The 12,122-nt window shown below is 50.0% G+C and overlaps 1 protein-coding gene across 6 annotated transcripts; it reads left to right on the forward strand.

The window, feature by feature from the left end:
- On the forward strand, positions 1 to 10,298 carry UBE2D4 (ubiquitin conjugating enzyme E2 D4 (putative)). Of its 6 annotated transcripts, XM_045581105.1 has the most exons (8): positions 25 to 155; positions 1,352 to 1,465; positions 2,119 to 2,182; positions 2,378 to 2,409; positions 2,498 to 2,575; positions 3,901 to 4,006; positions 4,750 to 4,843; positions 9,534 to 10,298. In XM_045581105.1, the coding sequence occupies exons 1-8, from the start codon at positions 132 to 134 to the stop codon at positions 9,577 to 9,579; spliced, it is 558 nt and encodes a 185-aa protein (XP_045437061.1). In that variant the 5' UTR covers positions 25 to 131; the 3' UTR covers positions 9,580 to 10,298. The 6 variants fall into 6 exon arrangements, with proteins under 6 accessions (XP_036292197.1, XP_045437064.1, XP_045437062.1 ...); XM_036436304.2 differs by lacking the exon at positions 1,352 to 1,465 and having other exon boundaries at positions 1 to 155; XM_045581106.1 differs by lacking the exon at positions 4,750 to 4,843 and having other exon boundaries at positions 19 to 155.
- The last annotated feature ends 1,824 nt before the right edge of the window (positions 10,299 to 12,122 follow it).

Consider the following 12,122-nt stretch of genomic DNA (forward strand, 5'->3'; position numbering starts at 1 on the left):
CACAGTGCCCCGCGGCGCGCACGCGCAGGCGGCCGTTCCCCTAGCGGCGCTGCGCGGCGGCGGAGCCGGCAGCGGGCAGCCTCTGGCCGCCCTGGACCGGCAGCAGCCTGGTCCCCAGCAGCGGGGAGAGGATGGCTCTGAAGCGGATCAAGAAGGTAAGGAGCCCTTTGGTCCTCGGGCTCCTTGCGAGTCCCAAGCGCCCACTCGCCCGCGGGTCGTTGGTCCGAGTGGACGGGTCGGAAGGGCACCGAGCGCGGTGACACCTGCCCGGAGGGAGCGAACCGCCGCCTGGGCGGCGCGCGCAGGCCGGGCCGGTAGCGCCGTTGGTGCGAGGTCCCCGGGCGCCTCGATTGCGGTTGGAGCCGCTCAGGGCACGTACATACCAACCAGCAGCGCACAGATCAGCGGACGACAACCCCACGTTCCCTTCCTTCTCCTCTCTCCTTCTCCATCAATGAATTTTAAAAATAAGGGCGGGCATGGCGCGTGGGGCCGAACCAAACAAGGCCGGCCCGCACCTGTTAGGGAAGCGCGGGAACGTGAGGGATTGTTTTTCTGAAATCACATTGTTCTTCCTTTAAATGCCAGTTAGCAGCTGACGCTCCTCGATGCTGTTGGACTTCATCAAGACTCGTGGTCTTGCCCTGGCTGGTGTGGCTCCGTGGCTAGAGCCTAGGCCTGCGGACGAAAGGGTCCCGGGTTGCATACCAAAGGAACATGCTCGGGTTGTGGGCGCGATCCCCAGTAGGGGTCGTGCAGGAGGCAGCCAGTCAACGATTCTCTCATCATTGATGTTTCAATCTCTTCATCTTCCTTCGTCTCTGAAATCAATATATTATAATTAAAAAAAAAAAAAAGACGCGGTCTTTAAAGAATCATTAGGTCCCAGTAACTGTTACCCACACCACCAGAGAGGGTCTGCATTCTCGGGGGACGTGGCGAGGTGGGGGGATAGGAAGCTGGGCCTGCGTTCGGCCCTTCCCTGGTCTCTCCAGGGTTGTCCTCTGACAGCCAGCTTCTCTCTCCTTGGCAGTGGCGGTGTGGGCGCTGAGCGTGCTGTAAGCTTGAGAGCCGGGATGTGTTTACAACCAACCCTCTAGGATGAAGTGTGGCTGGATGGTGTAGTGCTTGCTGGTCACTGTGGTGTAAACACTCCTGTGTAGCCAGTATAGGAAGGGCGGAGGAGTAGACACAGGTGGCAGGAGAGCCAGAGTGTGGAGTGGGGGGACTAGAATGGTCAGCATGCCCCAGACATCAGGAGTCAGGAGGGTCTTGGTGTTTGGGCTTATTTTTAGGCTTGTTCAGGTAGGAGTGTCACCAATCAGGTGCGAGCTTTGTGCATGTTCTCCAGACCTGGGGTGTCCCCTTGCAACCTGCTGGACCTGGGTCTCTGCCTTCCTGGGCGTTAGAGCCTACTGGAAACTCCTCGGATCGCCCAGATCTGGAACCTGGGAGGACAGAGAAGGTTAGGACACGTGCACGGACATGCAAGCTCAGTTTGAGAATCACTGTCCAGAAGCTTGGGCTTTGATGCTCATGCTAGGCCAGGAAAACGGGATTGTTAATCTAGCTGTCGTGTAACTCCCAATTCTCTGCAGGTACACGGGCGGCTGCATCAGTCAGACTGACTCGTGGTCTTAGTCTCTCACCAGAGCCTTGAGCCTTGCCATACCCCATGGTGGGTCAGGTGGGAGGGGAGCCAGATGGAAGTGCAGGAGCCCAGTCCTTCACTGAGCATCTCCTCTGGGCTGAAGGCTTCTGTGCATTACCTTGGGAGCTCAGAGCTAAAACCCTGCCTTCACCTGCACGTGAGCGAGGGTAGGCTTGAGGGTGAGGCACACACACACAGCTCCTTGCGCTGCCCTCTCAGCTCGGTGATCTTGGTAGGCAGCTTAGCTTCTTCATATTTGTTTCCAACTTACAAAATGGAAAATGCTGACACACACTTGACAAGTGTCTTCACAACCACAAGCAGACCTTTCGGTCTCTTGTTCTCATTGCCAGGTCAATCGTTCCCGGGGCCTGGACGTCCTTCCCCTGGAGGAGGCACTGCTGGCCCAGGGATGTGGGTGCAGACAGCCCCCCGCACACAGCTCTGAGCCGCTCCTTGTGTTCTAGGAATTGAGTGACCTGCAGAGGGATCCTCCTGCCCAGTGGTCCGCAAGACCTGTGGGAGATGATTGTGAGTATTCCTTTCCAGCTCTGGGTCACAGGAGCCTTGCCATGTGGGCAGTCCATTTATCAGTCGTGGTCACTGATAAGCTTCCCTGGTGATAACCACTAACTGTGAACACAGAGCTCCTGGGAATCTGGGGGCCCCTGGGGTCGAGTAAACACTTTGGGGGGGTCTCTGACATCCACTTCTTTTTCTTGGCAGGGTTCTGCTGGCAGGCCACCATCACCGGCCCGGTAGGTAGTTGCTGCTGAGCGCCACCTCTATGCTTCCTCCCTTGCCGCTTGCTTCTGTGCGCACTAACTGCCTGTCTCATCTTTCCAGAATGACAGTCCTTACCAAGGAGGCATTTTCTTCCTGAACATCCACTTTCCCACAGATTATCCGTTCAAACCCCCAAAGGTGAGGCTGGGTCAGAGTGTAATGAAGGGGCCCTTCTGGTCAGTGGTGCAGCAAGCTGCACAGTCACAGCCCAAACCTGAGACCCTGGACCATGGGGGCAGTGCTCTGTCTGATTGTAGCTACATCTGGCCCTTCTCTGCAGTCCCTCTCAATCTCAGCCAGGAGTCCTCAGCCCTGCCCCAGGGACAGTGGACACAGAGCTGGGATGTTTGGGCTGTGAAAACGGGTCAGGCGGGGAAGGGGGTTGCTACTGGTTTCTGTAGGGGAGCCCAAGAATGCTGCTCATACTCTGTGGGCTCAGACCTGAGTGTCAGTGGGCCAGGAAGTCACCTCCCTGCACACACACCATCCCAGCCACGAGGCCTCGGAGGGAGGACCGCGCCACCAGCCAGAGGGAGAAGGCGGGAGGGTCCTCTCCACACCCTGGCCCAGTAGGGGAGCTCATTACTCACCAGGTAGAGCCCAACTCAGAGGAGCCCTGCCTCTTACGGGAACAGTCCTGTCTGGTGGCCAGTGCCAAGAAGCTCGTCCTGAGCAGGTCAGGGGCCACAGGGTGGGGAGGCGGCCAGAAGGGCCCAAGGAGTTGTTCGCTGAGGTGGAGGCCAATGGGGTGGAGGCAATGGCAGTGGGCACATGAATCTGGGGAGAAGAGGTGCGTTTTGGGTGCTCATGGTAGAGCCACCAGGACAGGGGCAGTCACAGCAATGTGTGTGGGTTCACATTATAGATTGTTTATGTTTCTGACTGCACAGCTGGTAGATTGATTATTTTAAAATTAGAACCTTGGTGCCATAGCCGGTTTGGCTCAATGGATAGAGCATCAGTTCGAAGACTGAAGGGTGCCAGCCTTGATTCTGTTCAAGGGCACAAACCTCAGTTGCAGGCTCCATACCCAGTCCTGGTCAGGGTGTGTGCAGGAGGCAACCAGTCGATCTTTCTCACATCAATGCCTCTCTCTTTCTCTCTCTTCCTCCCCTCCCTTTCTAAAAATCAATAAAAGCATATCATCTTGTAAGGATTAAAAGAACTGGTGCCTAAGCCCCTTACCTAGGAAACTTCTAGTGTGGCTGCCATCCTTCTTGTCGCTCCTCAGAGCCCACTCACTGCTTTGGGGGAAGTGGGTCAGTCCCCAAATCAAAATGAATGAGTTAGGACTTCCTTCGGCTGTCCCACCTGAGTCCTGTCAGGGTTCAAGGTGGGGACCCAGCTCACCCAGGACCGTGTAGCCAGCATCGGCTTCTTCTTCCTGCCTCGGTCCATGTTCCAGACAGACGCTGTCTAGAGCATTCCTGTGGCCTGTCTCACTTGAGGTCTTGTCTCTGCAGGTTGCTTTCACGACCAAAATTTACCACCCCAACATCCACAGCAACGGCAGCATCTGTCTCGACGTCCTGCAGTCCCACTGGTCTCCATCACTGACAGTGTCGGAAGGTAACCTCACAGGTCCTGTCCCACGCTTGTGGCTCTCACAGCAGCCCTTCCGCCCCCACATCCCTGGGTTGAGACTGAGGCTCAGAGACAGCAGGCAGCTTCCCACAGCTCCTAGTGGAGGAATTGGGAGATGCAGTTCCCACCCCGACCAAGTCCACAGAGTTCAGTTGCCTACATGAGGTTATAGAAACCAGTCTACAGGGGGCTTCAGAAATGCAGATATTCCTTCGGAACCTGAATGTAAACGATATGAGTGTCCTATCACTGGAGTGGGTGGGATGGTAAAAAAAAAAAAAATCAGACAGAGAGAAACAGGGTCCCAGAGCCCAAGAAATAAGCTGAGGGGTGTGAGGCAAAGAGGGCAGCAGAGCCTGACAGGCAGCTGAAGGGAGGGGAGGGGAGGCATGGGCAGCTGGAGGGCCAGGTTTTCAAGCTGAATGGTGAATACAGAAGGAAATCTGCCACCCCACTCCCATTCCAGAATGTTCCGAGTTCCCATATCCTGATTAGCAAACAGGCCCCTGGGAATACACACCAAAAATCTGTGGCAACTGGGCCCTCCCTGGAGCAGCTGTGTCTGGGACAGCTCGGTTCAGCTGATAGATGAGCAGAGCAAATCCTTTCATGACTTTTGGGGTGCCAAGCAGAATAATTCAGACGGAAGAAAGTTTGAGTTGGGGGGCTCACCAGATCCAGGCAACCAGGCAGCCTCAAGGCTGACCCAGCTCCTCTTCTCTTCCCAGTGCTCTTATCCATCTGCTCCCTGCTCTGCGAGCCCAACCCTGACGACCCTCTGGTGCCAGAGATAGCTCACACCTACAAGGCCAACCGAGAGAAGTACGCGTCCTCTTCGGGCTCCTTTGGGCCTCAGCGGTACCCACCATGACCTGGTGCCTCCTAGCAGACCAGGTTCCCTCAGACGTCTTTCTGCCCTGCCCAGGGCATGTGGGGGTGCAGGGGGTGTCCCTTTGCTCAGACTCCTGACTCTCTCATGAACATTCCGTTTGGCTCTGAGAAAAGGGAGGAGATAAAAGCAGGTCACCCTCCTTGGTAGCTCATCAGCTGCTGCCACAACACCCTAAACTTTTTTTTTTTTTAAGAGGTTTTAAAGCTAACACTTTAATTTTAATGGAGAAAGGGGAGGACATGCCCTTCCCACCCAGAACAGGTCCACCCTAAACTCTTGATGCCCAGCCTGTCCTTGAGGTCAGCCGAGTCATGGTCAGCCAAGAATGATCTCAGAAGAATCTGACAAGAAAATGCTGGATTGCATTCTAAACTTGATAGCATAGGACAGTGGCTTCTCAGATATGCCAGGGTAAGGTGGAGGCGTTCTGATTGAGGCTCAGTAGTCAGCAGTGTGTCACCCTCATGGCCAGCCCTATTTCATTTTTTTTTTTTTTTAGATTCCTCTTATAACTGAGATTATTTGGAATTTGTCTTTCTTTGACTTATTCACTTAGTGTAATACCCTCCAGGTCCATCCATGTTGTCACAAATGGCTAGATTTCATTATTTTTTATGGATGAGTAATATTTCCTTATACGTACCACACCTTCTTTATCCAGGCATCTATTGATGGATACTTAGGTTGCTTCCATATCTTGCTCTAATAACTAAATAGAGGCCCAGTGCACAAATTCGTGCATGGGTAGGGTCAGCTGGCCTGGTCCAGATCAGGGCAGATCGGGGCTGGGCCTGTTGGGAGGAGGAGATGGTAGGAGGTTAGCTGGCCAGTCTGTCCCAATCTGGGCTTAATCAGGGGCTGCAGGAGATTGACCCCTGACCCCACACTATCAGGCTGGGTTCACGGGCCACCATGGGTATCATAGTAATTGGTCATTGCAGTCATTACAGCATTCAGTTGCTGGATTTTCTATATATATAGATGCTACCGTGAGCATAGAGATGCAAATCTCTTATTTATTTATTTATTTATTTATTTAAAATATATTTTATTGAATTTTTTTTGTTTTACAGAGAGGAAGAGGAAGGGATAGAGAGTTAGAAACATCGATGAGAGAGAATCATTGATCAGCTGCCTCTTGCACACTCCCCACTGGGGATGTGCCCACAACCAAGATACATGCCCTTGACTGGAATTGAACCCAGGACCTTTCAGTCCACAGGCCGATGCTCTATCCACTGAGCTAAACCGGTTTAGGCCAAATCTCCTCTTGAGTTGGTATTTTCAATACTAATACACAGAAGTGGAATTGCTGGATCATATGGTAGCTCTATGTTTATAGTTTTGAGGAACCTCATGCTCTTCCATAGTGGCTGCACCAATCTGCAGTCCTACCAACGATGCATGAGGGTTCCCTTTCCCCACATCCTTGCCAGCCCTTTTTATTGATTATTATTGGTAGCCATTCTGACAGGTGTGAGCCAAAATTTTATTGTGGTTTTAGTTTGTATTTCCCTGGTGATTAGTGATGTTGAGCATTTTTTCATGTCTATTGGCCATCTGAATTCCTCTTTGGAGAATGTCTATTCAGGGCTTCTGAATAAGTCCATTTTTGAATTAGATTGTTTGGTGTCTTGGTGTTAAGTTGTCCCAGTTCCTTATTTTAATGTAGCATTAGCAAATATCTTCTCCCATTCAGTAGGTTACTTTTTTGTTTTGTTGATGGTTTCCTTCACTGATATACTCCCATTTGTTTTCTTCTTGGAGTTTTATAGTTTTAGTCTAACATTTAAGTCTTTAATCTATTTTGAGTTTATTTTTGTATATTGTATAAGAAAGTGGTCTAGTTTCATGGGGTTTTTTTGCATGTATCTGTCCATTTTTGCCAAAACCACTTCTGGAAGAGACTGTTGTGGGGTAACCCCCAAGAGATGACCACCAGAGACAGATATCAAAATTTACGAGCCTTTATTAAGCTGGACAACGCCTCCAGTTGCAGGACTTCACCGTGGCAAAGGCTGAACTGCAGTGCAGACGACAGGTGTTACAGCAAATTTATACTCAGAATCCACAAAAGGGAGTTAGGACAGTTACAATGACAATCCAAAGATTACAAAAACTAGTTCAGCGGTTTCCAAGAAACTTGGGGCACAGGTGCAACGCCTGGACACACTTGGCCGGAGTGTGAACCACCACCTCCCTCCAACTCCAACCGACCCATTGTTTGGTGACCTACTCTACCTCCCTCTGTCCCAAGGCATCTTGCCTCCAGGCAGCGGAGAAGCTGTGCAAGGTTTGCAGCCCAGAACATGACAGTCTTTACTCCACTGTATATCCTTGCCTTCTCAACTCTGTTTAAGCACTGATGACCAAACCCAGAGTTGTAGAACTGCACCCATTAGACTAGCGTAATCAAGTGCACTGTAGTCTGGGAGGTGTCTTTGAGGGAAGCAGATAGAGGAAAGGACTGGGCCCTCACGTCCCCATGGGAAAACCTCTGGCATTGACAGTCTGCTGAGAAAGGGCCAGCCTGGTGAGGCCCTGGCCTTAGGAGCCTGGCCTGTGAGCAGTGCACGGTGTGAAGGTAGGAGGGTGGGATGATTGCTGGCTCTTTTTAAAAATGTCTCCAGTGAGTCTTTATCAGTTCTGAAGAGATTAGAATGGAATGTGATTTCTTTCAACTTACATTAATCTTGAAAGCTTTATATTAGGTCTAGTAATAATTAATGTCGTTTTCTAGTACTTTTTAAAATCAAATTTATTTAAACAATACAACAAAACTTAATCAACAATATAGTTGCCGTTGTTTTCTACTACTTGTGCCCAACGCTCAGGAAGCATTTTAATCCCTCTGTTGTAAAATTCTTGTGATTTTGATGCAAAAAATTTGGTCAATGCATTTTTGAGGCATTCTTCATTATTAAATTTTTTTCCAAGAAGACAGTTTTGCAAAGAACGAAACAAATGGTAATCAGAAGGGGCAATATCAGGAGAATATGCAGGTTGAGGGAGAACTTCCCATTCCAACTGGCGCAGTTTTTCAGCAGTGATTCTTGCAGTATGCGGTCGTGCGTTATCGTGGTGAAGAATTACGCCCTTCCGATTAATCAGCGCGGGTTCTTTTTCTCTTAAAGCTTGGGCTAACCTTTCCAATTGGGCACTATACACTGCACTTGTAATGGTTTGGTTAGATGGTAAAAGTTCATAATGAAGAATTCCTTTAAAATTCCACCAAACACACAACATCACTTTTTTCGCATGCAAGTCAGGTTTTGGCGTGGGCTGCGGAGCCTCATTTTTGTCCAACCATTGAGGCCGTCTTTTCAAATTAACATACAGCACCCATTTTTCATCTCTGGTAACAATTTGCTCTAAAAATGGCAAACGGTTTTGACGAGAGAGGAGCGAACTGCAAATTGTGACTCTTTGATTACGGTTGTTGTCGGTCAACTCATGAGGAACCCATTTTCCAAACTTTTGGACTTTGCCAAGTGCACGCAATTGATTGGAAATTGTTTTTTGTGAACAATTTAAAGTTGTCGCAGGCTCTTGTTGGGTAATTTGAGGATTTTGCACCAAAAGAGCTTGAAGAGCTTCTTGATCAAAATTGGACACACGGCCTCGACCACTCTTGTCATCTAACTAAAAATTTCTCAAACCAACGCTGGCATTTTCTGGCGCTAACTTCGCGAAATCTCTCAAACCAACGCTGGCATTTTCTGGCGCTAACTGCATCTTGACCAAGAGCACTACAGATGTTTTTTGCAGCCTCACTTGCTTTTCTTCCTAATTGGAACTCGTGAAGCATGCAGTGCCGAATATGCTCTTCATCCGCCATCTTCTTAGCCCTAGTTTTGCAACAAAAACCAAACCAAACACAAACTTTTTCAAGCAAAACTTGTTAATTGCACTTCACACGTTCTGTAGATACCACGTGTTTGAAGGTTATGTCAATACAAGTCAACGCCAAGCAAGATTTTAAACGAATGTTTAAAAACGACATTAATTATTACTAGACCCGATAGATATCATTATTTCCCTCATTAAGTTTTCCAGAATTACAAAGACATTTTTAATTGACTAGATTACAAACTGCATTTACTTATTTTAACACTTATGAGATACTTTAGAAATACCAAAAGTGGTTTTTTTTTCATTGCCCTCTAAAAATCTGTCTTACAACCCCAAGGCACTAGATCTCATAATGATTATGAGAATAAACGTACATGCCATGTACTTACATATCCTTCCATGGGCACCAAGCCTGCAGTATGGCAGGCACGACTCACTCTCTGGTGGCCAGGCTCCAAGGCCTGCCTCCTGCACTCTGACCGGGCAGCCCCTTTCCTGATCCTCCTCATCGGGTTGTGGGACAGGAGAGAGGAAGAGAGATGGCCGGTGCATTGCCACATCTTCCACAACAGGCGGTTATGGAGAGCATCAGGACTCCCCACGTGAGGAGGCTCTATGCCATAGCCTCGTTCCAGGCAGCTTTGTTCCACTCCATAGTCCTCCATGTTTGCCAGCAGCAGTGCCCTGCATTAGTTCTGTTCTCTCCTCGACATTGAATGAAGTGGCCATTTTGAATAAGCACATCATTCCTCTGCTTTTTTCTTCCAGATACAACAAACTGGCGAGAGAGTGGACACAAAAATACGCTATGTGAGTGCCTTGGAGGTTGCACAGGGGACACTGCTCAAGAGAAGCTGAGCCCCTGGCTGAGCCTCCCATAGGGTGCCATCTCTTCCCCGAGCAAAAGGGTCCCACCCTCTCCAGGCGCAGCATGTTGCTGCCACTCAGTTATCGTGGCTTTGACACCGTCTCATCCATCCTGATGCTAAAGCAGTCGTCACCGTTAGATCTGCAGCCTCCTCGCTACCTGGAATCAGTCCCTCCACCTGACTCACTGCTGGACTCCTGGGGGACAGTGTGCTGTTACCTCCCTACTCTGCCCACTCATGGTGGCATCATGGGCCATGGCACCACACAGCCTGGCCCTGACCTTCCGGACTCAGTGCCAACCTGGGCATCCAGGCCAGAGTGGGCAGGCTTTCCTCACAACCTGTCTGCCATAGACAACATCCCAAGGAGTCTCAGCTCATCCCTGAGGCTCCAGGGAATTGGGAATTGTCCCTCACACCGAGAAGCAGCAAACAATGTCGGGGTAGGAAGCACAGAACACCCAGATGACTGTCTTCAGAAGTAAGACCTAGAGAGACTGGGGTTTCGCCTTTCCATGGGAAGAGGTTTTTCACCACCTCCCTCCCTCCATGGAGCCTACACTAAGTCCAGTGTGTGCCACCCACAGACCAGAGCACAGGGGCAGGAAGAGACTTTTAAATGTAAATAAAATGTAATTCATGCATAACCCGAAATGATAACTGACAGTTGAACCTACCTTTTTTTCCAGGCAAAACATAAAATATGGAAACTTGTAGCAGGTTCTTTGGAACTTTGAATTACAGCAGCCTGTTGAGTGGCTGAACACCTCATAGTTTCTGGGGTAACACATTTTAAGGGTTCTGTTAGAGTTCAGAGCTTTGAGATTAGATAGAAGGGCAGGTGGAGTGTTCTAATTAAACCTCCTGAGAAGAGAGGAAATTTGAAGGGTTTCAAATTTCTAAAATCAAATCTGACCTAGTATTTTCTAAGTGGTCCCGTCCAGGACAGCCATAGAAGTACCTTGGGTGAGTAGAAGCAGGGGATGAAGCATGAAATTCCGCCCCCAAATGGCCAGGTGGGGCCTCTGCAGGCTGGTGGGATGGAGGAAAGGTGACGGCAGGAGGTGAGCCTGCTCCAGGAGCTCCCCAGTTGTCACACAGCTTCATTGCTGAGGCTCCCTGAGCAGCAATCTGGGCCCTTCTGCATTTCCTTTAGGGGGGGTCACCATTCAGAACCACATCTGATACCATAAGCTACTTTGGGGGGACCAGGGCCCTGTAACCATGGTGAAGATTGCCTTTTTAATTTTTGTCTCTGCCACCCCTTTGGTCTTTGCTTAAAACAAAATGTTAAATCTACCGAAATCGGTCTGGCTCAGTGGATAGAGCGTCAGCCTGCAGACTGAAGGGTCCCAGGTTCAATTCCAGTCAAGGGCACACACCTTGGTTGCGGACACATCCCCAGTGGGGGGTGTGCAGGAGGCAGCCGATCAATGTTTCTCATCAGTGTTTCTAACTCTCCCTCTCCTTTCCTCTATGTAAAAAATATATTTTAAAAAATGTAAAATCTTCATAGACAGGAAAATGAAATTAGCATGACCCCAGAGAAGGCTATCAGACAGTGGTCACTGCACCTTAGCCAAGTGTCATAAGCACAGGAAGTGGGGCAGGTGCATGTTTCAGAAGTCAGGATCAGAGGGGAAATCCCAGCCCGATCTGGTGTTGAGACTGGGGGTCCATGCTGATCTTGAGGCTTCCTTGCCTCCCTTTGGGTACCACAGACAGACCTCAGGCCCGGAGTTCTGCAGGCATGTAACAGTGTAATAGGACTCCCAGAAGCTGGTGAATTTCCTGAGTCCCTTCAAAATTCCCCTCACCTGCTGTCTCCATTGGAGACATGGTGGAGAAAGTGAAATCAGCCCTTTAGGATCCCAAGTGCAAATTGCTGCTGTGGAGCTCCCATGTAACCCCTGTGTGCAGACATCCCATTTCCAAGGTGTGATCCAGGTAGGCAACTGGACAGCAGATCCAGAAAGCCAACTGGGAGGTAATGTAGCTTTTTTTCCTCTGTGGACCAGAGACATCAGGGAGATACATGACCTTAAGCAATCAATCCACCGTGAACAAGTGACTATTAACTATGGCTGGAAGCACCTCGGTTTGGGGGATAGCGCTGAGATTGTGATCCTCTGTCAGGCTCCAGGAACTCAAAAGAATATGGCAAAAGGTCACAACCTCCTGACCAGGGATAAAGTGTTGATGCAAACATCCCCGGCCTCACAGCTCAGAGCTGAAACTGTCCCACCACCTCACTGCAGATGTTTAAGGGGGCAGGTTTCTGTCTGTGAAATTCAAGAAAGAGTTTCCTTAAGTAGGCCTCCTGGCCGGAGGTCTGCCTGTGGTACCCAAAGGGAGGCAAGGAAGCCTCAAGATCAGCATGGACCCCCTGGTCTCTCCTGCCCCCAGACCCTCCTTCCTGTGCCTTTTATCACTGTAGCACACACTTCCTCCCCAGCGGTGCTGGACAAGGCTGGGCCTGGATTAGACC

Source organism: Pipistrellus kuhlii, unplaced genomic scaffold, assembly GCF_014108245.1.
Source record: "Pipistrellus kuhlii isolate mPipKuh1 unplaced genomic scaffold, mPipKuh1.p scaffold_m20_p_133, whole genome shotgun sequence".
In the NCBI taxonomy this organism is placed as follows: domain Eukaryota; kingdom Metazoa; phylum Chordata; class Mammalia; order Chiroptera; family Vespertilionidae; genus Pipistrellus; species Pipistrellus kuhlii.

What these genes read in the sequence shown, in the direction of transcription:
- UBE2D4 (XM_045581105.1), top strand. Translation starts at nt 132, where the DNA reads ATGGCTCTGAAGCGGATCAAGAAG. An exon ending in CTCTGAAGCGGATCAAGAAG is followed by an intron (nt 156 to 1,351) that starts GTAAGGAGCCCT and finishes CATGTTCTCCAG; the next exon opens with ACCTGGGGTGTCCCCTTGCA. An exon ending in AACCTGGGAGGACAGAGAAG is followed by an intron (nt 1,466 to 2,118) that starts GTTAGGACACGT and finishes CTTGTGTTCTAG; the next exon opens with GAATTGAGTGACCTGCAGAG.